The sequence below is a fragment of the Helicoverpa zea genome, chromosome 17, assembly GCF_022581195.2.
Source record: "Helicoverpa zea isolate HzStark_Cry1AcR chromosome 17, ilHelZeax1.1, whole genome shotgun sequence".
In the NCBI taxonomy this organism is placed as follows: Eukaryota; Metazoa; Arthropoda; class Insecta; order Lepidoptera; family Noctuidae; genus Helicoverpa; species Helicoverpa zea.
Genome location: NC_061468.1, coordinates 8,961,319 through 8,988,450, shown reverse-complemented (window position 1 = coordinate 8,988,450; position 27,132 = coordinate 8,961,319). Strand labels below are relative to the sequence as shown.

General features: G+C 35.2%; 2 protein-coding genes across 2 annotated transcripts in view; one reads left to right on the top strand and one right to left on the bottom strand.

The window, feature by feature from the left end:
- Positions 1–27,132, top strand: part of LOC124638139 (probable beta-hexosaminidase fdl) — a 73,201-nt gene that overhangs the window by 28,306 nt on the left and 17,763 nt on the right. Inside the window, exon 3 of the mRNA XM_047175017.1 lies at positions 3,234–3,295. The gene's annotated coding sequence lies outside the window, so the exon portion shown is untranslated. The remainder of the gene's footprint in view (positions 1–3,233; positions 3,296–27,132) is intronic.
- LOC124638142 lies at positions 731–27,132 on the bottom strand. Its single transcript, XM_047175021.1, has 5 exons — positions 26,974–27,132; positions 25,920–26,325; positions 20,459–20,591; positions 2,298–2,384; positions 731–1,168 (listed from the first exon to the last, which is right to left on the bottom strand). The coding sequence occupies exons 2-5, from the start codon at positions 26,045–26,047 to the stop codon at positions 1,064–1,066; spliced, it is 453 nt and encodes a 150-aa protein (XP_047030977.1). The 5' UTR covers positions 26,048–26,325; positions 26,974–27,132; the 3' UTR covers positions 731–1,063.

Here is a 27,132-nt window from a genome sequence, read left to right as displayed (position 1 = left end):
AGTCACATAAAAAAATACTAGGGTAACTTTCTTAACTCTAGTGCAAAGATAACCTCAATAATTAATAAATATCCCATACGTAATAAATCTTAGTGTCGCTTTGCATTCGCTGTCCACGTGGGACAATGGGCCAAGAGCCTAAGCCGTGCGAGCATTCTTTGAGTTTAGAACGTCAGATCTCTTTCACTGCAGCACAATACTAACTAGCTGCAATCTTAATGCCATTTTGATACGGATTTCCTAGGAAAGTAACGAAAAACACTTTTTTCATTAAATATTTTACTTGATTAATCGATTCGTTCCTGAGAAACGGTTCGATTTGTAATGGAATTTGGGGTTATTGTGAAACTATTTTATATACATAGATCTGATGATTTCCTTTGGTTCACCAAAGGAAATAATGAGATACTAACTTTTCAATTAAGTCTAGATTTTCTTCCCACCAGAGTTAACATAGCAACAGCTGTAAAAATCATACCTAACACAATTTTCAATAAAGAAATAAGCACCTCAATATTCTCATTACATTATAATAATATATTGGTCGGCATGGCTATCAACAAAAGAGCTACGTCAAACAAAACATAATCAAATAACACGACAACTATTGAAAACTAATTCAATTCAAAATTAGGTTAATTGCTACGACACGGTTGGGTTCCAACTGACGCTTTGGATTAAGCAAACTAATCTTTAATGTTTAATTAATTAGGAATAACACAAACGTGCATTGGTGCAAATTATGTATTTTTTTAACTTAGGTACTAAGACACTGATTCGTTAAAAATTAAATATTTGGTGGGGTATAAAACCGATGGCCTAGCACAAGATTCTTGACTGATCACGTCGTCAACGCCATTTTTAATTAGAACCACATCGGCTTATATGGAGCTAATTAGAGTTTCGACACGTGCATAAAAGCGTAATATTCAGACGAAAATCTCATGCCAGTAATCAGCTAAAATCCTCTAAGGTGCCTCTACTATATCCTCAAGGCATTTATCTTGGTGCTTCTTAGGCATAAGTCTAAGGCCATATGATGTGGTGCTGGTGTGACCCAGCCTTATAACTTGGTATCTCTTAGTAGCACGGCTGCCTCGTACGAAGGTAGCTCGTTGTCGCAACGTACTCCAGCCTGACATCGGACACACGGTTCCGTCACCACCTCCTGGAAAAACAGGATTTAATATGAAAAGCACGCAAAAGATACCTTAGCGGAAAAGTATTTTTTTCTTATAAGTGGTCGTAATTTCTGACGATTGAATTTTGACTAAAACAATGTAACTGATTCGTAGATAAAATGGCTTGCGTCAAACAATAAATGTGCAAGAAACAGTATACATTTTCATATGAATAAAGTATCCGCTTGATATGCAAGCCATAAAGTGCAATGGGCCGTGAACCAGTTGTAAACTAAGTATAATGCAGTCCTTGATCTAAGGCGTGTATTACATTACAATATTATGCTAATAAAACACAACGCCTATTTTCATGAAAATGTTCAGTGCAACTGTATGGAGACAATGCAATATGATAGTATTATTATATCATCATCTAAAACCGTACGCTCGGTTTCAATGAAGGCTAATTAATAGTGCCAAGACAACAACTGAACTCGACCAAGTGTATATAGGTCACAGTAACTCAATCCCTTCATTAGATCGCTCATAAAGAGACCAAAACAATAATATTTTGACGTCACAAACTAAAAATCTATAGTTTCCATGTGAACTGGTAGAGTATCGTGATTCGTGACCTGAATTGGGTCATGGTCGCCTATGAATAAAGAAACAAATGAAAGCCACGTAATATAAGCAGGCAGTGGCTTTTCCGTGACCAGCACAAATCGTTTTAGAACACCGTTTGACCTCCAACACCCACTTAAGTCAGACGTCAGGGTTCGAACACCCTTCAGTAATAAAACCTCTATTTGGAACGATATCTAAATAAAAGAAAAAACTAAAAATAAAGCATTGATCGGAACTGAGTCTAAAGTTGCTATTTTCGTATCTGTTCCACTGTCTCCATCTATAAATGGAACGCCATTACCGGTTTTGGCGCGAATTCCGCCGTTTTACATGGATTGATCGAATGCATTCGGTTTGAATTCAAACGTGGAATGGATTGATTACATACAGCCCATCCGCTCAATCTGCGGATTACACTAATATGAATGAAACCGAAAGTTTGAGAGTGTGTGTGCTGTTACGCAAACGGCTGATCGGATTTTGCTGAGACTCAGCAATTGTGTAGCTCGTTGTATAGTCCCCTCAGTGTTATTTTGACCAACTACTCACCTGTAGAGAAGGACAGTCCTTTATGTTTGGGGGTCCTTCAACGACAGTCTCGTAAGCAGGAGGTGGCCCCGGCAGCTCCATTTGTTCCTGAACAAGAAAATTATATTAATACAACAACATGTAGAATTTCCCCAAAGAGTTAAAATTACGTCAGTAATATACGATCGACCTTCATTTTATAAACAGCTCACAATTTCTTTGTACAATTCTGCCAAAACCAACATCATATAAGTAGATATTATTAATTGATGTAATTACTTAATAGTTACAAAGACCGTCAATCATACTAAAATAATCTAATTTAAGTGAAATACCTTCTGTCTCATATACTAATTATCTTGAATTATAGGACTCGACCTAGAAATTATCAAACTCGACAATTATAAATAGCAGGCAGGTATTTTAGTTTAAGAAATGATGATGATAAGAAGTACTCTAGTTGGATACTTCAAATTCAAATACTTGACCAAACACACTCAAAGATACCATAACAACTCTAGTTTACTTTAACGACACAAACAAGAAAATTAATTACATTTCCAAATGAAAACACGAAGGTTTGAAGCCCTAAAATAATAGAGAGCAAATTGAACAGCCAGCGGGTTGGCCAACCTAGAAAGTAACCACTAGTAACCATATAGTAGGTCCGTTACGTTTTTGTTTTGGTAACAACCCCACGCCGTTGCTATGGTAACGTGGCATTATTTTTAAGTAACGATATTTTGGTAATATTTCTATAAACGACAGTTAATCAATTACAGCTACTATGAAAACCTTCAGAAATTCGAAGACGTCATACGAATCGTAACTTGGTCAAATATTACATAGATACATGTACCCAATATAGCTTGTTATGTCATTAATATTTGTATTGTCATATCCTCAAATGATAGTACATATTTTCAAAGTTTTAAAGCAATATCTTCCTCTTTTCAGATGCACGTGCGAAGACTATCCACGAACCACATTGACATTGTATGATATACATAAATGTAATGGTAAGTGTCCTTAAAAAACTTGGAAAAATCAAACAGGTATTGCAATGGCATGCTGACACCTTCTTGAATAAAAAGTATGGTATTGTGGAATTAGTCATGTCTGCTGTTTATTATGATCACGTCCTAAACAACGCGTTGTTGACGATATCTAGCAAAAATATCCGTCACATTGGGTATCGTTCTAATCGATTATAAACGAGGTTAAAGCAATTTATGATTATTTTTTCTAGGAATATGCAGAATTCTAAGATATTTTCCCCTAGCTCCTGTTTAAAGAAAAATAAGAAATTTTCCTGCAACCCTCTAGTAGCGGACATGATAAAATTAATAAGTTATTGGATCTACTCTTTCGTTTCTGCAAAAAATCCAATGGCAGACTGCAGACTTGGGTGTGACGTCACATCGTAGCGTACCGTCAGATATCACTGAAAGTTCGCGCTAAATATAGCGGTTCACACTAATAAATTTCACGCTAGAGTAGACATATTGTACACAAATAGATCTCATCGCTTTTAACTATGAATATTCCCAATAAAGGGAACAAAATGATCGACGATGGCGCACCATTTAATACAATTGGAATCTGATATAGTAAAGTTATTTGTGTACACATTAATGTTCGGTGGATCGTGAAATATTCCTAATTTTGTGGTCCGACGTTTTCGAGTAATGGAGTGCTCTGTCTGTGACAGTCATTTATGAAATGATTAATTTTGTTAATGTGTTTTATGTGTAGCTATTCAGTCGAAAATTTGTGGTGAAATTAACAACGTGTTTACATAAGTCTGCTAATGTTTATGTGTACTGCAAATATCGGTACAATTTTCCTCTGTAAAGATTTTCAGGATAATAGAACAAGTTATTCGCTGTCGATATCGTCAATATCGACTTGTATATAAACGATACTGGCTGGAACTCAACTCGAGTCGCATGGCACGTCGTAATCGAATGCGGCTCGGTATTCGTTGGAAGTAGCTCAAGACTCTCAACAGCATGTAAGCTGTGGGTTCTAATTATTCCTACGTTAGTCTGTAGGATTGGAAAACGCGCTGCATTTGCAGTTAATTGAGCAAACATCTCGATTGCAGACGTAATCGCTTTGCATTCAACAAAAGTCAATACTGACTGATTAGTCTTCATTAGTAAGCTGCTAAGCCAAAGAAGTAGTAACAAGGTTTCCAAGAAAAGCAAACCGCGAGTGGATTCAGAAAGCATTAAGGGATCAGAATTATGTTATAAAACATTATCCTCCTCAGCCGTCGGCTTAAACCAGTAACGAATTGAGACAATATCAACCAACGAGACTAAACATCTAAGTCCCTATTCCAAAAAATATATTGCCAAAAAAATAACGTGGAGCGACTAGAAAATCGGATACGATCGCTCATTTAGGTAGTCGAGCATGTAAAACCGCGCTTAGTTCGGCTCGCTAGCCCGAAACCAATTATCGCAAATGCGATTTTTATTTCAAGCCAGTCGACGTCGGCCATTAAATCCGGTGAGAACGAGGCTCTAGTCCCGCGGGGTCGCTCTCTCGAGCTCGCATTGTGATTGGCCTAAACAAAATAAGACATATCGATGTAATGTGATATCTGACGTTGTTAGTGCCAATGATAAAATCTCGAATAGGTTTTCAATACGTGAATGGAAAGTAATTTTAGTATTACTGTCAGTTACGTATTATTTTGGTGAAGGCAAGGAAGGCAAAGTTAATATGGAAAAGTAGAGAAAACTAAAACCACTCGAAATTATGACGGAACGGAGTCCATATTCCAAATTGTGATTCTTATTTCATGGAAATTATATACTTTGACTTCACTTATTTTCTATTAAAAACTTGTGCAAAAACAAATTTACAAGTGCACGCCACACGGAATTTTTAACGGAAAAGTTCGAATAACTTTGTAAGTTTCCAAGTTGCGGTACGGTTTTTTATTCCGACTGTACCGCTCATATTTGTACATTTGATGTTATATGCACTCATAAACAAGAGTAGTAATGGAGGTAGGAACGCAAACAAGTGTAATTACCTGATGATAATCAGTATTGATTGTATCTCTGTACATCAAAAGCTGTAATTGTGGTGTAGACCACGTTACCTATTGATTTAGCTTCAATAATGAAACACATTACAAACAAAAAATATATCCCATCCCATTATCTATTGTAGATTTAACATGAGGATGATTTTGATTTTGATGATTTTGATGATTTTTTCTTTGATTCTGATCAATCTTGCATATATTTTTACATCGGTCTTTTGCATCCTTTACGGCTGAGCTCGTCTTTTGTGTGTGTACCAAACTGTGCAATATCATCATCTGACCAGTCTTTTCCCTAGGCAGATGATATTGATGTACCCATTGTAGGTAGACTGCTGTCCAATTTCTATTTGTCGTACTTCGCCAAATTATAGAACAATAGCTTGTAGGTCTACTTCCCTCCTTCATATGGAAAGGCATAGAACAGAAAGACAAGAACAGCCAGTTAAGATCTGGACATACTTCAGTAAAAAACGAGTTAAAAGTACCTATATAGTTTCCAATAAAAGCTTCTTCAAACAGTAAATTGGAAGTTAAATTCAAGAGGATGGCAAATAGCTGAAAGTTAAAACGCTTTTGGTGTGACCATCCAATCGGGCTGTTTATTTGTACACACTCAAATACTTGACAGTTTTAACTGCCCTTATTGAACTGCATCCACATAGGACGGTCATTTATTTGATTTGCCAGTGGTTTGAAAAGCAACATAATTATGGATTACTTCGTAAACAATATTATTTAGCACTGATTTTTACAATAAAAATCGTAATAATGCTACGCTTTAAAGAAGTACCGAATGATGACTAAAAGTAACTCTTCATCATCTACCGATATATCGCTACAGAGATCAGATTAGATTAATCTGATTTGGCATCTATTGCGTGGACCTATTTATAAACTTCAATCGTTCTACAAACAAGAGAGTATCTCTGTCTGGGGCAGCGTCTAATAAAACTATTTGTTCTATGAAACCGTACTGGAACAACAAACCAGCTCGTATAATATTCCTAGTGGGTCTTTTTTGTGGTAGCAAATCATCAAATGCCCCCTCCCACTGTGCAGCGTAAGTATCTGACTCTTGCTATCTTAAACCCACCATGTACCTTCTGGAGCCCTTTGTCTACCTGGGCCGCGGTAACTCGCGCGAACAATCCCTCAGTCACGGTAGACAGAGTTTCACAATAACTTATATATTGGCTAAGCCTGTAATATATCTCATAGTTTATGTTGTATTTGTATTGTATTGCTCTTAATAGAGACTTCTCTCACACAGCTATTTTATATTTTTTATAAAAGGAATCAATTAACTTCTGTATTTTAAAATTCACCTTTATGAGAAGTTATTCTCATATCAAGATATGTAGGTATTTCCTTTGATAAAAAAAGAAATACACATAATTAACTCGTTACGTGGAAATATGGTAAAACTATGGTAGGATACTTCTAAGAAAAGCACTCTTATTAACGGAATACACAGAAATGTAATTAATTAAACTTCTTTGTAAAGGGACTTCATGGACATAGTTATGTATGACTAGCTGGTGCCCGCGACTTCGTCTGCGCAGGTTTAGTATTTCGAACAATATGTTTACAAATTGTAGCCTATGTGTTATTCTGATGTATTTAGATTTTAATGAAACTTTACAATAATATAGCTTATATTATTGTAAAGTTTCATTAAAATCCATTCAGTAGTTTTTGCGTGAAAGAGTAACAAACATCCATACATACAAACTTTCGCGTTTATAATATTAGTAGGATGTAACTACATAGCTTATACACATGTACAAGTACATATATTACACCTTGTACACGTGTGTTACATTCTACTAAGATAATTAAATTGATTAGAAAAGTGCTTGTCACTAAGCAAAATAATGGTATCACTAACGTGTCATGCTGTATAAATATCTTATATTTTAATAAAAGGTTACACGAATAGTCATCAACGAAAATTACACTATCCCCATTGACGTAATTTCATTAAGTAAGTATGGGCAATAACTAATACTTGAGTGAATGTACTGTACAGAAAAAAGACTTCCATAACAACACAATAATACTTTTCATTAGTCGCACAGTAATTAACTTTTCACTGATCGTAAGCCTGTTCAAATGAGTGTGAAAACGAAACGAGTGTTTAACAAACGGTTGAATTTCCTCAATAGATCACCATAACACTTATCAAATAAAAAAATAACACACAACGAAAATAACAGGATACATGAAATAGTAACGTTATCGTTGCTATAATCATTACCGTATGTTATACGCAACTCGTTTCTATAATAGAATATACAGCATCGAATAGCAGAATTCAGATCACTGAGTTACATACGAGAAAACGGCACCTGCCTTATTTTAATATTATGTAGGTCGATGCAAAACCTATAACAACTATACATTGGTACGAATATTGTAAAGCTGAATAAGTAGTTTTTTGCTTGAAAAAGCTAATTTCATATAATAAATTCGGGATGCCTTCAAATGATCAAACGTTAAATAAGAACAATCGTTTATTAATTTTACCTGAGGGCACGGCAGTGCCCCAGCCAAGACTCGAGCAAAGCGGGCACGGCCGTACCATCTTTTCTCGAAGCGTTTCGCGGCTATTTCAGCCCCCTGTATCTTCCATGTGAACAAAGCTAGGAGTTTAGGTTTTCGATGACCAAGAGTAAGTATTAGAACAAGCTCAGTCTCAAGATTACAAGACATTTGAATAAATAGTTTACGAGTTATGAGCGATCAAAGTTACACCATTTTGTCACTGACTCACTGACCGATCATCAAAAGTCTAAGGTACTTCTAGCAAACTTAGAACCTTCAAATTTGGCACCAAGATAGGTTATTAGCTACATATAAAGGGAAAATTATAAAAACCTTAAAACTTAATAAAAAAATAGGAAACAAATTTATATTTGCGGTTTTTCAAGAACATTGTGTATGAATTTTGACTGCATTGATAACTTTGTTATTTATTTATGTACAAAATGTTACTATTTGTTTTATTGTTACGTAGTGGTATATTGTTATTATGTATTAAATATACAAAATATGAATAAAAAAGCTAGGTTTAAATGAAATAAATAATGATAAAATCTTTCATATTAATGCAGTGCGATAAACACTGCATGCTCGCTCGATAGATGGCGTTGTCCTGGTCTAAATCGCGCTATGGTTTCGTTACATAGCTTAGTATAAGTAGTACTTAAAAAAATCAAATAATTTCATGTGATAGCGTCATCTACACAGAACATATATACCCTAAAGGGAAGAATAACGACTCCGTACAAATTTTATGAGGAAATTTTTCCTTACCGGCCGGCGCCATCTATATTCCGCCCACGAAAACTAGAGAGTAGAAGCTAGGGCGGGAGTTTCAAACTACAGTATATTCTATAGGTCATTTTTATTGCATTTTATGCACAAGTACAGGGGCCCGATTCTCCTAAGTTAATAATGTTAAAATCGAATAGAAATTGAATCGCAATATGATCGCAGTAGCAGTTTTAACCATATCGGGCATTCTGCTACTAATATAAGACCAATCGTATTCCAACGACATTCGATTGGTTTGCGATTGGTCTGCTATTTTGGTGATTTTGGTCTATACGGTAGTTTGCTCTACAATCATATTGCAATCGTAAATCATTTGCAGACAAAATGATTCATTATTGAATGACAGAAAAGGATAAAAACGTTTATTTCAAAGAAAAAATAGCGGAATGCCACATATGCTTCAATCGTAATTGAGTCGGGATTGAATCTCAGTCGAATGTGAATCGACTCGACTGAATCGTAAAATTAGGAGAATCGGGCCCCAGTGCGTTCGTCGATTATGGCTGAGCAAGATTATCACATTTTGCTCAGCAATAATCGACATGAAACACAGTGTACTTGTGCATAAATTGCTAATATTTATCTTTATAGAGCAGTGCAGCAGTGTAATAAAAGGAAGATTACAGTACAAGAGTTTTTTATTTAGCATGTTAATAATTATAATTTATTTCCAGAAATAGGGTACAAAAGGTGTTCATAAATCACAAGTATGTGCACCTATGTAATGAATTTTAAAATACATGAATTTAATCAATTTAGGTAGGTATTTCAGACATTTTCGTCCAAAATAACAAGTATGGATGGGCCTATTGCATACAATTTCAACATCAAAACATAAACAAACAAAAATTCTAGTTAGTTTTAAAGTGTTACTATTATAAAAAACAAGACTATGTTATTATACAATAAAGAATACTATCGATTTGTTTAACAAACAACAAGTTTACAGACATGGTTTAAATTATTCTATCATATTGTGTAATAAACGTTGGTGTTATTTCTTCTTTATTATAGAAATGATTAGGAAGAGAAAGACACTAGACCAATTATATTTTGATATTTACAAACATTTACTACACAACAAAAGCTATATATCAATGTATTTCGTTCCGGGCTGAAACAAATTTTTGAAAAACGATCTTGCCAAGTTTTAACATTTCAAACATTACTGCAGCCAAATCTGTTTTTCTCAAATAACTTTAAAACTGTAATAAAATATGTATGCGTTCGTGCAGCGGAATGTTGTTGAATTTAAAGATTTTAATTATGCAGATAATTAGTGTATGACGTCCTATAATTGTGTATGGTAAAAAAAAAATTGTGTATGCAGCCATTGTGGAGAAATTCACCAAAAACTGATTCCGCTGGGCGAACGTTGTCCTGGCGAAACTTTTTTTAATCCATAGACTTTAGAAGAAAAGAGATGTGTCCAAAAATTAGTGTGTATTTGGGTGTAATTGTTTATGTATGAATGAAATCAGTGCATGCATAAACTTGGGAGAAATTCAAGTTTCCGCTTCGCGAACGTTTGGCCATTAGCTAGTTTTCATATAAAGCGCTTACATAGAGAGCTGTAGATTTTTACATACGTTGTTTTGAATTTGTTTATATTTGTTTAAAAAACAGATTTAGAAAAAGTCGCAGGGTTTAAAAGATAAAAATATAAACGTAAAATACACTTTAGAATTTTTTACCGAATCATAATTTTAATAATATAATATAATTTCATATGTTGTTTATGGAGTGCGTCCTGGAATTTTGGTGAAGACCAGGCTTCGTTTGGGAAGCAATACTTTGCCCATAATTCACAACTGAAAATTAAAAATATCAAAATTACACACTCATCATCAGCCTTCTAATGTTCCCACTGCTGGGACACAGCCTCCTCTCTAGGAGAGGGCTTGGGCCATAATCCACCCCGCGGGCCCAGTGCGGATTGGTGGATGTCACACGTCTTCGAATTTTTTTTTGGTTCTAGGACATGCTGGTTTCCTCACGATGTTTTCCTTCACCGTTTTGAGAGCAGTAGTGACGAAATAAATTACACAAAGTTATGCGCCAGATCGGGTTTGAACCCGCGACCTACCACTCGTAAGTTGGGGCAGTTACCACTCGGCCACCACTGCTCTCAAATTACACACTATTTTAATCATTTTCCGAGTTAAGATATTATTATATCATGTCAGTGGGTAGTCTTCGCTTTGATTGAAAGAGATGTTATATTAGATACGGGAATGGTGTAAGCAAGAAAACTTTTTATAGTAAGTACCTAATGATTTTTGGCAAGGAAAGTTGGGACTTAAGTATATAGGTATATATGTTACGTGAGTTTGTGGTAGTTAGAAGCGGAATTAACAATAAATGTGGTATTCTATGTCGTCTAAGACGAATAGCATGGAGTGTACATACCGCAGAGCATTTTTAGTGCCAGGCTTTGGAAACCGATGCAAAGTGATGCTGGGATCTTTAGAAGGTGAAGATCCACACAAGCAGCAGATTCTTGTGTTTTCTTTTTGTGAACTCATCGCGAATTAAACACAAAACAAAATCAAACAAGTCACTGTCTCAACACCGAGTCTATATCTCACAAATACACACTTAATTTCACCAAAACACAGCAACGGAGGAGCAAGCTCGACTCAACGTTATCAATGTATGTAGAATTAAATGGAAGTAGTTTATTTATTACAAATAAACATTAGTACAAGATAAAATGGTGCGCAACCGGCCGCAGACATTTTTCTTGTGACGTCAACAATGTCAAAACCAATATGGCGTCCGGACATTAGTGTTGCCACACATAATCCCCCATATATATTTTCTAATAAGTAATATTAAATTTTATATCTAATATTTCTCAACTAAGTATATTTTTTGGCATTAGAATAATAGCTAAAAGTATCTTCAAGGGTAATTTACTTTAAAAATCAATTTATACGCTCATTATTAGGGAGAATACGAAATTGTATTTTTGGTGGCAACATTATATATTTATCTCTTTTACTCTGATGTCGTTGACTCTCTCTTGTTTTCAAGCCCACCTTAATGCAATTCGTAGAACAAACTTGACAGACCCTGGTCATCTACCTCTGAAATAAATCTCTTTTATTCTAAAAGATATTCGATTAAAAAATTCGACAATTTCGAATTTTTTTAGGTAAAAAAAAATATTGTTTACGTGCTACTTTAGGTGTACATATTTAGTTTGTTATATATTGAGTTAGTTGCATGTCAGTTAATTTAATTTGTTATACCTATACTTAGAGAAGAAAGAGACCTACAAAAAATAAATTAGATCCCACCAAAAACATTAAATGTAAAAAAAAGCCAATCCTCTACGCAATTCCTCCACCGTAAAAAGTTTTGAGATCGCATAGAAGCCAAGTCCTGTTCTACTTTATTTGTAATAATAAATCAATATTTTGTGACTATATCAATAGTTTTGTTCACATTACAATAATACTGTCTTGGCCTCATGGCCTCATGGCCAAGACAGTATTATTGTAATAATAAAATTGTAATATAAATTGTAACTTGTGCTCATGCACAAGTTAAAAGTCGCTCCTTGTAAGAATGTGTAAATACCATTGAATTGATAAATTCTATATGGACATGATTTTACGATTGGACTGATTATGGACTTGTTGGAATTTGAGATCACCATGCACTAAACATGCGCCATAGTACATGTGCAGTTCATTGATGTTGGATGATACTGACTGTCGGTAATTTAGTAACAATTGAATAAACTAAAAGTATTTAATTCTGTGATATTAAACTTCATGTTTGACTTTCACCTCTCCAAGATATGCTGTATTATATTTGTAGTTTATTGTGCTCATGGCCAAGTCAATATTATTGTAAAGTGAACGAAACTATTGATATAGTCACAAAATATTGATTTATTATTACAAATAAAGTAGAACAGGACTTGGCTTCTATGCGATCTCAAAACTTTTTACGGTGGAGGAATTGCGTAGAGGATTGGCTTTTTTTTACATTTAATGTTTTTGGTGGGATTTATGTTAAACGCACACAAACTTTAAGTCAGCCGATAGTTGGGTTCATAAATCAATACGATAATGACTGATATTTCGCTGGTATCAGACCGACTAAAAACTTTGAATGGAATCAAGACTTTCTTGTCAACTGGCGGCACAACTGTATTTATAGAAATTAATTATTTCATGATAGTATTTGCAACTCTATCCATGAAATCATATCAAATTGAATAGCTCTGCAAGTTTACCAGGTGCCGCCAACTAGAGTCGGATGTAAATAAGTAAACAGATTAACAGTGCCAGAATTGTGAACGTTTTGACTGAGTTATGGCTTTGTGGCAACTTGGACTCCCAGGGATAACATGCCAGTTGCAACTGAGAGTTAACTAGTCACTGATATTAACTGTTACTATACTGTTGTACGTTGGTGGGATTTTGGACTCTGTTTTTAGGTAGTTGTAGGGTCGTTTTCGTGTGAGAATGGTTGAATGACTGAATTTCATACATTTAGGTTAGGTAGCAAAAACTTTACCAACTTATTATTTTATTTGTAGTTAGTAAGTAGTAATGCGATCGGTATTAAGTGAGAAATAGCATTTTTAGATAATTAAAATATCTGAAATTCATGTACTTACTGAAGTAATACGTAATGATGTACTTCAATTAATTTCTGGATTTGTTGCGAATTTCTATTACGTTTTTAAATAACACCTCCTGCCAAGTGGAAAGTGTAAAACACAACCCTTTCGTATTTTAATTAGTTTTTAATACCCTACTTAAAAAGTTTACTTCAACAGCCGAAAAAAATATTAAGCATCAACATTTTACATTCTCATTTTTATTTCAACTTTTCAGTTATACTGTTAAAAAGAACATAGTTAAGTTGCATTCCATAATGCCGTCCACCACGACAGCTGTTGTCTCGCGAGAGATGTCAGGGGAGAAAGGCGTGTTTACATAATTGCACTCATGGGCATTCCGGGGTCGCAATTGGCCGCGAACAAAACTGAGGCTACTGTAATAGAATAACCGAAGATGTGTTCAAACACCGTATCTATTCTAATATTATGATTAAAAAGGAAAAAAAAATTTGTTCGTTTGCAAGGGATAAATTCAAAAACTGCTGGATCGATTAAAAAAAATATTTCACTGTTGGAAAGCCGAGTGACGTAGGCTATATTTTTTCTCGATACGGGCAATAGTTCTCACGGGATGCTGGTGAAACCACGGAAAAACAGCTAGTCTCGTATATTTGTAAAAGGTACGCGTCGTCTACCTGATTGGATTTCAATTATGCATTAGAAAACTCTGCGTTGAGAAGTCTTACGATTATTGAAAAGCGTAGTAAAGTATAGAAACTTTACTACGCTTTTATGGTCCTAGAGTTCCATAGTCCGGCTACGCTACTACGAGTCGGCTACGGGCTACGAACTGTGAACATGGTGAAACTATTCACCGCGTGAACTCTCAATAAACATTACAGCGCATGTAAATGCTAACATATCAGATTATATAGGGGGTGCAATAATTTACGGCAATTTGTTAGCAATAAAATAAATGTGTAGTATATAAAGGGTGGTTATCACACAACGCACGTAGTCAGAAAATATCGCTTTCGGAATGTGTGTCTTTGGAAATATAATAAATATCTTTGGACTTATTGCTTTCGAAAAGATCGAATGTGTTATAGAGATTTAAGTTTCTCATGACAAAGATATAGTAGATAGTAGAAAGTTCAACGAGAAAGGTTGTGTTCGACTTTGATTACCCTAAACATTGCAACCTGGGTACTGTCCAAAATTTACTTGTAATGTAACACACGATCAACCGTCCTGTAACCCAAAAAACAACACATGCATACTAGAAATATCTCCAAGGTTGCAACAACAGCTACTAACAAAATACATTGTTTTGCTAACTAAAGGTTTTTAATACATATTTCATAGAGGAAACAAACACTTTTCCGGAAAATAGATTAACATTTCCATTACATTATTTATATCTGTGACAAGGACTATGGAAATGCATGCACAAAGCGAATAAGTTTCTCACTTAAACAAAGAAAATGTTGCTGAAAAGGAGTTTTAATTACTTCAGATTGTCTTTTGTTAAGATTGCATTATAAAATGTCCATGATCTAAGCAACTATAATAATATTACTATAAAGATAGTATGTAAGTAAATTTGATTCTATCACCCCGTAATGATTGCCATAATTTATTTTACAAGCGATATTTTATATTCAATCTGTATTTACACAAGTAATGACTTCACAGACAAAGTTGAGAGTAAAAGCTAGTACCTTAATAAACAATAAATTATTTTAACGATGTACTCAAATTACGAAGTTTTCTCGAATGTTACAATTCATTGTTTCGTCTGTGGACAATTTGACACAGTTTAAATCAAATAACAGCTTTTAGAAACTTCTAAATTATTAAATTATAGGTTTGCCCTACTTTTGCAAGTTGAATATTCTTAATGTTTATTGGTCTTTATTTTGATTTCGCATTTATAAACAGGATGTCCGACGGCGCAACGTTTAGCGGTGAAGTTTTACTGATCACTCTCAAAGTTGTAAAAGAATTAACGAGATAAGAAGCAACGCTTTAGTATTCTGAAGCACGTCAGTCGTACCAATAACAATCATGTAAGATTTCCTCGTGTAACGATAAGTTTAGCTACCTTCCCGCGAGACCAGATCATCCGCAGAATCGCTGATAAAAATCGCATTAGCCTTAATTGGGCACGCAGCGATTAGTTCGCGTGTACTGGCACCACGCACTTTACGACCAACCTTTATTGTACCGCAAACACAATAAACGTACGTACACGAAAATAATCTACTTTATGCCAACATAGATCAACAGATGAGAAATTAAACGACACTCGTAAAGGCTCGATATAAAAATGCCCGTTCGGTTTATTGCGAAATGGGCCAAAATTAAATTAGCCATGATGGTCTTATTTACTCTTTCGCCTTTTTTATGGGCATTATCATTAATTGATGTTTTTGCTTGATGATGCAAGTCCTTTTAAGTGTACATTATTCTCATTTACTTTTAACTCGATAATCTCATTGACGGTTCACAGTAAAAGTTCGATATTTATGTCATTTTCATACAGTGAAAAGAGACCCCTAATCTTCGAAAAACTGTAGGTATCAATTTATGAGTTTGATGAGCGTCTAACATACAGGCAGTAGAGAAGTCATAGCGTGACGGTATGACCTCAAGCCTGTCACGTGCCATGAGCGAGTATTCCAAAACATGCAACGTCAAATGTTACAGAACCTATAAGTAGCATCTATCAGAGTTTGGACGAAACTGTTTCAAAAGATTGACTTTTGTCTAACTAATATTGTAGTATGGATAGTTTAGCTTGTACTAGCGATGGGTTACACTTTGCCCTCATTAGTTAGGTACGAGTTGTTTTCCCGCAGTTTCACCCGCGTCCCGTGGGAACTACGGATCAGGATAAATCTCAGCCTATGTTACTCGGGAAAAGTGTAGTTTCGGTGCCTTAAACACGGGTACAAACAAACAAAAAAATGTTTCCTTTTATATGTAGAATCCAGTAATTAATTAAGCCGCAGTTTTTCTTGTAAACTCCTTAAATAATTGTGTTGGTCGCTATTAAGTATTTCAATGGGACGGTAGTTAACGAGCAATGAAGACGTATCTACGAGATCGAGTCGTAATTCCTAAGCGACAATAACAATATATTCCCATTGACGATTTATTGTTCGTATATCGATGAGACCCGTTTGTAGTAGTTCTGTGATCTACTTAGTAAGAGTTGTGTTAATATTTGAATGCAAAATTAACGGCTTTGGATCTCTAAATCCAATATTACAAAACGTTACATCTATAAATTCACTTCAATTTTTTGTGGCATTATCATCAGTTTCAACAGAATTCGGACCTCCCTATTTAGCACAGTTAGTTGCAGATAATAAAACATGTAGGCTGAACATATTACTAACATAAGATAAAAATGTACAATTAGTGGCTAAATATCACAACACGTCGAAACAGCCTATTATTTCGATAATATATTGCGGGCTGTGGTCACATCACACATAATTTGACGTTTTAGAAATGATACCACAGATACAATATACATGAATTTATACAAAGCGATACTCATAATTAACTGTGTGTTGGCCAGGTTGGCCAGGGATAATAATATGGTAAAGTATGTCATCTAATTGAACCAAATCTAAAGTATTTATTATAATGAAATCACTTTTGCGTTATGCGTGGTACTTGTGGTCTGAATTCAATACATGGAATAAGAAAAGGACAATTCAACCATCAACTATACAAGAACAGCCGCAGTGGCCAAAATCGGCCATGGACTCCAATAAGAAAAAGACCCGATTTTGAAGTCATTACAACAAATAACAAAAAATCAAAAGCCAACTTAAAGGAAACCGAATAAAATACTTCAAACGAATCAAGACGCTTAACTCGAAAATCCGATAGAAAAACCGTTTATTGGAGGGCCTATTGACGGTGTGGCGGCAAACGGAATCGGAACCGGAACAACAATCCCGCGCCGGAACCGTCTCCGGCAACCGGGTGAACGCATTACGCGCACCGCCTTGCTATTCACCGTACGTAGTTGTCTGAGCCCCATTCACGTCACGACACTTGTTAAGTTGCCGAAACTGGACAGCAGTCAAGTCATCTTTCATTGGTTTTTTTTTCCTTTTACGCGGTAGAAAATTTTGCGTAAGAAATTAAAGTTAAGCTGTAAAAAATCAGCAAATAAATATATTCTTTTTTCAAGGGTTTTGCGGGTTTTTCAAGGTGTGAAGGATGCTTTTACACTTATTTCTCAAATTCAGCAAGATCAGTTATAAAACTCCAAGTAAAAACTGAAGGCGTTTTACAAAATACTGTGCAATAATTATTCAAAAAAAACGTTGTTATCAGTGAAATGCTTTAACCGTAGACAAGAAGGTTATCTTAAGCAGTTAAGTAGGTACGCATATAACCACAAATTCTTGCGATAACCAACACAGTTACACATGGCCATTACAAATATTTTTGCTATCAATGTGCATATTTTTGTAAGGAAAAAATATAGGAGTTATAATAAACAGTAATATTGTGGAGGAGTTCAGATAGGCAATCGCTTTGGTACGCAGCAACATATTGGGAAAAGGCTGAGCAGTTGAATAATCAGTAATGTTATTTAGGTAAATGTTCCGATATAATTAATTAACTCAAAATATTTCAAGGAATTACGCATCGAGTACAAGTTATGTGAAATGAAACTATCAATAGGCTTTCAAGTACTCCATTTAGGTATCTGTAATTAATTTAATATTGCGTTTGCTGTTTATAACATATCAAACGCACGTTAATTACGTGACCACAGTTATTTATTTAGAATCGGCTTACATATTCATTGGCATTCATTGAATTTCAACAAATTATTCAATAAGATATATTTTGGAACTGAAATATATTCGTGTATCTATTACAAAATATTTTGTATTCAGTTTTTATCTGTTGGCTATAAGTGCACCTAACGTGTTATCTCTGCAATCACCTAGAGGTTGACTGAAAAGAATTCCTATAGCATTAAGTCCGCCTCTGTACATAGTTCTTGTCATAAAGCTCGAATAAATAAATAAATACTGAAATATTAAGACACAAATATAATAGAAAATTACAACTGACCTTTTGAGGATAAAAAGTATATATCTCCACTTAAAATTATATTCAATACTTGTCTCGACAATATTCCGATAGTGTGACCTTTCCCTGAAGGTAATAGCTATTATTATTTGTACCAACTTTCTAGGATGTTCTTTACAAACAAGGCATTGGAGTTAGGCAAATTCAGTTTAAAAAAGAATTTTGTTAGAAAGGTTAACTTAAACCTTATTGTTTGAAATCGACTCTATCATGAAAGTCAGGACAATTCAGCAATATTTTTTATTCTTTTGATTACCAAAATCATTTCAAATGTAACATGTTTTACTATATTAAGCTCTGAAAGGTTGGTTTGAAATACGCTTCATTGCACTATATTTCGTCAACGTACCGTCCACTGGTAGACAAACACTGCTATGGCGATGTGCAAACGGTGCTCTCTATTTACCTTCCCTATATAAATTAGCAGTGCACTCATTTATGCAATTAATATGATATTTTACGTAATTCTGTACATTCAATTACCAGTGTCTGCTTATAAGGATTGGACCCTTTATTAATTAGGTACAGAAGTATGTTTATTATAGGGAAAACACCCAATCTGGTTCCTATATGGAGGTACCCAGAAAGGGGGTGTTGTCTTTAAGTTTGCTGCACTCCTATCCCTTAAAAAATTACTCCTAAGCTTACACCACATAATATGAACATAAGTAATGAAATAGTCCATTTTCCATATTTTTCTTTTTTCGTAAGCTTCCAACCAGCTTCTGTAAGCTTTAAGCTTTCAACCAAAGTCTTGAAACAATAACCGTTCACTCTAATCATATTGGCTTTCGAACACTGGCCATCAAAGTACGTATACATTGAGTTGTCAGTCCGCATTGTGTTGCTGATCTCGCATACATTCACGGCATTGGACTGCCAATGTATTGGCTTGAATGTGCACCTCTACGGGTGATGCTTCACAAAGGAATTGTGGTGAGGAGATGTAATAATAGGGAAAGCCGTCTATTGAAATCTGATGTTTGAGTGATATATGAAAAATAGGTGTTTGTATTTTGCATAACCTTCAGATGGATTTTTGAAATGAATTTCCTAAGTCCTTTGACTGTGCCCTAATTAAAAAACAGGACATTTTACTTAAAATGCTCCCACTATATTAATCCTCAAAATATTATTACATGAATAGTTTAAAACAACTAACAATTTCATCGAAATAGATCATAAAGCTACTAAAATATTCAAGCAACAATTTTCTTCGTGTCTATAATTTCACAAAGTTTTCAACTCCGTCTATCCCCACACCTCGCTATGAAAATAGTAAATCATTATGAATACTATACGACTCGTAAACTACTCTTATTAACTAACACGCTACGTTCAGTAAAAAGTTCATTTTAAAGGAGTTTAGCAGAAGTTTGTTTTACAGTTTGTGGTGTTAAACCGGTGTAGAACTTACTAGACGCGAAGGGGTTGTTTACAGCGCTAGTATGCTGACGCAAACACAATAAAGTCGTGGAAACTAAAGGTATCATCAAACCCAATAAAGCTAACTTTAGTATTACCTGGATTTAAACTAGATTTTGCAAGACCGAGTACCCCTATTTATGGGTAGATAAAATAAATTGTACAATATTCCACATCTCTTTTTTTGCAACGTATTCGTTTAGTTTTAGAGTGTTCTGCTCGTGTCACATCGTCGTACCATCGGACTATCAAAGTGAGGAAATTGAGAGTGCACTCAACTCTTTGAGACGCTTCAATTTTAATTTGTGCCTAACTGCTAGTTACTTTTACTTGTACAAACATTCTACATTTGTTCCGATATTCTATGCAGTGTTTTATTTGATTTTACGGCAAAATTACGTACAACATACAACGCACGCTGATAATGTCATTAAATATTTTGTGTCTAACGTTTTGTTTATCTTCTGAAGTGATAAGAAGAGTCAATGACATCAGTGTGGTGGAGCAGTCCAAAAAAACAGTATACTTGAAACACATTAGGCTGAAGAAGGAATATGTAGGGATAGAGTAGAGTTTGAGCCACCTGCAGCGTAAGGAAACATTTGATGACCTGCTAATAATAAGAAATGTAAAAGGGTAACTGACCTGTATTAGCCTGGAGTCCCCACTGACGGTGTATACTCCGTGGCAGTCGGTGGTATCCTCAGGTTTGTCTGATGATGGAGACTTGCGCCAGCACGCAGCACATACTGCTACCAGCACCCCACATAGCGTCACACTGTTGAAAAAATATTCTTATAAAATATTGCCAAACGGTGGGAATAAAGTAAAATGTTTATATGTATAGAGGATTTAGTTTAGTGGCGTCTATCAAAGGTCAGTTTGAAAGCTCGTTCTAAAAGAAACTTTGCTTTGATATGAGATCCTCAATCAACATGCTTTACAAATGTTTTAGTGCTTTAGATTCGGACCCTAACTTCGACTGGCAACAGGTTACATTGCGGTTCAATATTGTCCAGAATGGGATAGAACCTCGATTACCTCAGAAGCACTATCATGGAATGTTGATTTATTGATGCCTCCACAAAGGTTGAGTTAATGCTATAGTATGATTAGTGTCAGTCAATCTACTTGTACACTAGTGGCATTAAAATTACTATGTAAGTACTGTACGTAAGACTTGTTTGATTATGATGATTTGCCTCAGATGTACTTAGATTTTGTAAAATGCAATAACATATAAGCACATAGAAAAATCTTAAACTGTGTTTAAGTTACAACGAGACGCTTTGCATTGTACAGAGCTAAAACAAAGTCTTCAGCTGAAAAAAAACTTTAGTTCATCAAGAAAAAAACTTTCGAAGTCTACGAGTAAGAGTTTCCTTAATATTGCGCGATACTCAGCTACTGACGATAATAACAAAAACTTTCTTTCTAAGTCCAAATCTTACAAACTACAATGTTGTGCCTTTGTAAGACATCTTTATACGGATTATTATAAAAATTATGTCTCAATAGTGAAAGTAAATTCATATTTCATACCTGTCATTTTCATTTGTTCTTCGCGCAAATGCAAGCGCTCTCTGAGTATCAACTTTGCTCCGTAATAAATAAACTATTCGCTATAGAGATCGGTATTTCTACCAATAAATAATCTAACTTATGCTAACAAGTATCAAGAAATAAAAACTACAAGTCAACTTTATTGACATTTCAACGATGAACTACCTGGAACATTTCCCAAGAAAAGGGTTTAGAATATTCCAGATGGCTCCCATTTAAAATATCGCTCCGATAGACCCGGTACAAAAGACCGGTAAGAATAAAATATGTCTTAGCGTCGAAACTTATCGCGACTTGAAATTCCTTCCGCGAAGGTTTTGTCTAAAGTGGGTCACAGATTAAATATTTTGTAAGCTATCAACCTCCCCGCCTTGCTTGGCTTGCGTCCCTCCGCTCATTACTTTTAAGCAGATAAGCAACGATACTCAATAACTTGTCACTCTTAATATGTGCTAAAATTTAACATCGCCATGTTCATATTTTAGGGCTGTGCTGTAATTTTTTATGGGGTTATTTGTAGCTATCTTGGAGAATTTTGTTTACACATTATTGATTATGAATCCAAACGGTAATCAAAGACCAAAACCTCTGTCCTTGACTCACAAATAAATATGTCGCTAATTGCGATCTAATCCTACACATAATTTAAATCTGTAACCTCTACCATCTAATTAGAGTCGAGAAATTAAATTTTTCAGTATCTCCTCTGGTAAATTAATTCCGACATCGGTAGATTACAGGGGTAGATAAATCGGGCGCGACCAGCCCGCGATGCCTTAATTAACATCACTATCTAAACTGTATTATGTTTGTGTAGGTGTGTGTGTTTACCTATGTGTGTGCAATCTGTGGGCTTCATACTGCTTGGTTGCGTTACAAGACTTTTGTAAAAAAATTTCAAAGCTTTGCGTTGATTAGATTTGTTATCTTGCAGTAAATACATTTTGTGACGTTCTAGAAAGTTTATGTGCACATACGTATATAGGTAAGCTGTTTACGCGTTACTTTAAACTCGACTATTATGTGTTGAAAACTACATAACAATCTAAATAGCTAGCTAGCTTTAAACCTCCTATAGTAGATTTTAACACTAGATCTTTCAAACTATTTATATATTCAAAAATATAAATTGAACAGAAGCATCTTGTCGTTTAGATACACCCACAGTAGATTTTTACGCGAATAGGATCCGTATATAAGGTGCTAAAATATAACTGGCCAAGATAAAAGATATGTACATGTATACAACCCTGCCTCACCCCCATGAGAAAGCAACCGCCATGTTATATGTCAACCCTTATAATCACATAAACCGCGATAACTAATAAAATAGTTCCACATCAAACTATGCCAAATAGTTTCGTAAATTATTAGTTATAATTAACTTAAACTGTAAACAATGCTGGAACTATAGTAGGTATTCAATTTAGAAGCGTTCAACTTCCTTGCGAACCTTCCCGAAATAACTTTCAGTTGAGGCTCACTTCGCCGACCTTGTGTTATGTATGGCTTCTTATATTACTGCTATAGTATGTTCTAAATTATAAAAGACAAATTAAATATTGGAGGCAATTTTAAACGACTGTCTGTAGGCTCTTTATCGTGATCAGTACTTGGAAATCGTTTCAAGAAAGCTATAAGATATAAGTGACTCAAACTAGGAATAGTTTTGTTTTAATATGTCCCATTTACTAACACTATTTGGGTAAGTGCTTAAGTTGGGTCTTATTAGTTTAAATACATCGTTCAAGATCATACTCAAGTATAGCGAACTCTACTCAAGAAATAGCTACAGTTACCCACCAAACTAACGTTATCGTAATATTGTTTCATTACGTTAAATGATACAAATTAATTGCAACAATTATCCCCTTAAGCTGCAATAAATTGTTGGTCTTCGCGCCCCGAGCTAGGGAACTACAGAATGGATCCGTTAAGCATACACAGTACGTTTATCTTAATCGCCTTTATGGCTTTTACGCAGCAATAAGAGTTTCGCGTATTTTTCCCCACTTTTAGCTTTAGTATATCGGGGGAATACTTGTCAAATGTACGGGAGGCATCCATCTTTAACGCACATTTTGAATATATACAGCTCTATTAGCTGGTTACCGCGGTTCCTCCCGCGATCCTAAGGGGTGTATCCTTAAATATATTTATGTGGTTGCTCGCTTTCAAGTAGAAGGCATAGGCTTCAAAAAAGGTTTTAGCCAAGTGACTGTGTGTAAATGAATCAATCATATAGTTACATCTTCCAAATACATGCTATTTAACCTCCTTATAAAGTTTAGTATAGTTGCATATTTGAGTATTTTATGTATTCCAGCAGATGTTTGTCAGCTACAGCCTGAATTCAGGTTTTGTGCCAACTTTATGGCATAGCTCATCTCCTATTTAATATTCTGAGAGGAACCAGTATTTTGAACATGGATATTGTGAAATGCGAGCATACTAAACGGTTAACAGCTTAACTTCCCGCTTAAAACTGTAAATAAGGAAATATAACAGTTTCCTAGAAGTGGGTGTTTTTAGGTGAACTAGTGAAATAATAATAATCTTGAGTTTTAATGAACCGATACTGAAACCAATTGAAAGCCTTGATTATCTTCGCTCGTGCCTTAAAACGTGGAATTAAATTAAAATCCGTACATAAACATTACAGGTAAAATTTTAATATATTTACTGCTAAAATATTTTCACCTTAGGACCAAACCACCAACCCGAAACATGATAGTTTTTAAACATAACGTTTAGCTGAAGCTTTATTTAGAAATATAGTGAAACCGAGCAACTGCCTATAAATATCAGTTACCTACATTCGGCAGCCAATATCCAGGTCAGTTAAAATATCTTTCAAGTACCGATACTATGAATACCTTATACTGACCTATGTATCAACTAATAGTAGTACTCCATAGACCTATACTCATCATCATGCTGCCCTTACCCCAATTTTATTTGGGGTCGGCGCAGCATGTTTTCTTCTTCCATACTCTTCTATCTGCCGACATCTCACACGTAACATTCTTTCTTACCATATCTGCTTTCACACAATCCATCCATCGTTTCTTTGGTCTTCCTCTTCCACTATATCCGTCCAGGTTCATACTCATCACCTTCCTCACAACATGACTCTCATTCCACACTACATAGACCTTTACTATTTTTAAGTATAAGACGTTGGTGCTTTATACTGATGGTTCTTAGGTTTAAAAATAGAATTCATTCGATCACTCAGATGAAATGGCAGTTATAAGGTCTCGCTTAGATATTAAGTCAAGTCGATACCCGTCAAACGTCAAATTATAGACGTTTGACGTTCAACTGTAACTAAGTTCGGGAAGTCCCTTGCGCGACACATCATAAACTATGTTTGGGAATAATGATATTCGTGAGGACTGTAAATTATTGACAAGTTTAATATTCTCTTAAGGATTCGTCAAACTAAAGAGGTTATAGTACTTGACCATGTTATGTCGCTCAAGAATCAGTCTCTTAATTAAAGCTTATTTTTTAACGTTGGAGTAAAAACATATATTCTTGAAGTGGTATAGTCCAGTCTAGACGGTTGTATTTTTCCAAATGTCACAAAGAAACACAAGGTAACCTCAATAAATAATGAACTAAGTACTTTATAACCCCCGATATTATTTACGAGAAGTCCGCTTAATCCAAAAAGATACCTACTCTTACATAAAAGTGTAATTTGAAAGTCACTGGTCCCACCTGGCGAGTTACATCAAAATGATACACAGTTATCCCGCTTACCCCTTTATTTCGGCCTTTCATAAATCCGTAGCAACAGTTTAATTTGCCTAGGCGATAAAAAATAAATAATTTTTAACGTGTTTCATACTACATCTTCATCTTTGACACTGTTGCCGTCAAGCCCCTGTGCTATGGGAAAATGTACGCCCACCAATTTGTCAAACTTTTAGGTTTCCAAAGTTCCATAACTTTAGGTACATCGCCACTTTTATTTATACATGCAGCTATTTTGCTGTTACTTTGCTAAGAGCATTCATATAGTTTTCCATTACAGCATCGTATATCTATGTATGTTCGTAAAAATGTGTGAAATGAAAAAAAAATCAAGATCCATTATCGAAGATTTGAAATATGGTGGTGATGTCTCGTTATCACCATAAAGTTGTTACGAGGTACTCTTAACCCAGGCTTTACTACTCATACCCAGGTTATAGTTTAAATTACGGTTCAATCGCAATGAGTGAAGCTTTTACGACTTGAATGTTATTCTGACCTCGCCTCATATAGGTTTTGATGTTGGTCTTTATTTAAGTTGTAACTTCGCACCGCTAATTAGTAATTAAAATAGTACAGAGAGATATTAAAATGTACGCCTGGTGCACTTTAGGCCGGTCAGTACTATTTTGCAGAGTGGCCTATATTTTTTTACCGAGTACCTTGTATATCACGTAAAATTTTTTGTCGCTATCACTGACTTACTTGTAGTTTTTCATACTCTACATCTTACACTTCTACGTAATTAAACTGCTGTATATCATCCATGTAATGAACCCACCTGACGAAAAATATGTTTATATTGTACGAGGAGGCCTCCGTGTGTACAACATCGGGTTGCGTGTGATTGTAATAGTGCCTCGCGTGAGACACGGCCGCCACCGCGGCTAGTCGCTGCGAGCTGCCCATGGCCCAGCCGAGCGGGCTCCGCTGAGCGCTGGCAGCCCCCGCACCCGCCACCAGACACCAGCGGCGCCAGCGAGCCACAACCGAACCACGCGGAGCCGCCTACGCGACTGCCGCCTCGAATTTCGTGCGTTCTTTATTTGAAAACTTTATTCGAATCCCTTTTTTCTCTTTTATGGCTCTCACACCATTAACGTTATTATTTTCAGCCTGTATTCATTGAGTTCTCGAGGAGTTTATCAGCTAGGCTTAGTTTTGAGCGACGAGTGACTGTGGCACATCTGTAACAATATTTGGCGGATGTAGATTCTATTTGTGAAAAGTTCTGTGTGACGAGTTCTGACATTTTCACCAAAATACTCAGAAAACTTTTCAGCTTTCCTGTGAATGGTTATAGCCGAAACATGTAGCAGTATTTAATAAAGTTGAGTTGCTCTTTTATTAGAATAGGAGCTACTGTAAAACTATGTAGGTATATTTCGTATTATTTATGTGACAGTCTACGCGCTACGCGGCGTAGTAGTTTCGTAGCCGTACATGCAATTTTAGTAAATAACACTAAAGTTTTTTTCTTTTAATTAAAACCTTTTTTTGGTAAAGTTTGTTTATTAAAATAAATGTATTATTTGTTAATCGCTTTTTTTTATCGTGCTTTTAACAGTTACATTTATTTGTACTTTCATGTACATTTTAAAGTGTTATTAGTTAGTTAGGTTAAGTATTATCAGAAAATCAATTGATTAATCCTACACAGTTGATTTTATCTTTTAAAAGTACGAATACATGTCCAAAATTTGTGATAAGATATTACCAAACAAGTTTAGTTGCATTTCAAACAAAATAATTGACACTATCCTCAGTTTAACTGAAAACTCAATAAATAAACACCGCGTTTCTTCACACAATTAACTCAAAAACTGATAACATACCTTACAAAGTTCGTCAAACTGTCTATAACCATGTATCGAGAACTTGTTATTTATCAATAGCACTGCAGTTCACAATAATTCAATTTGAACACGGAACACATCGATCGCGAACGAAGTTTTCGCTGCCGGGGCGGACGCGACACGCACCCCCGACGTCAC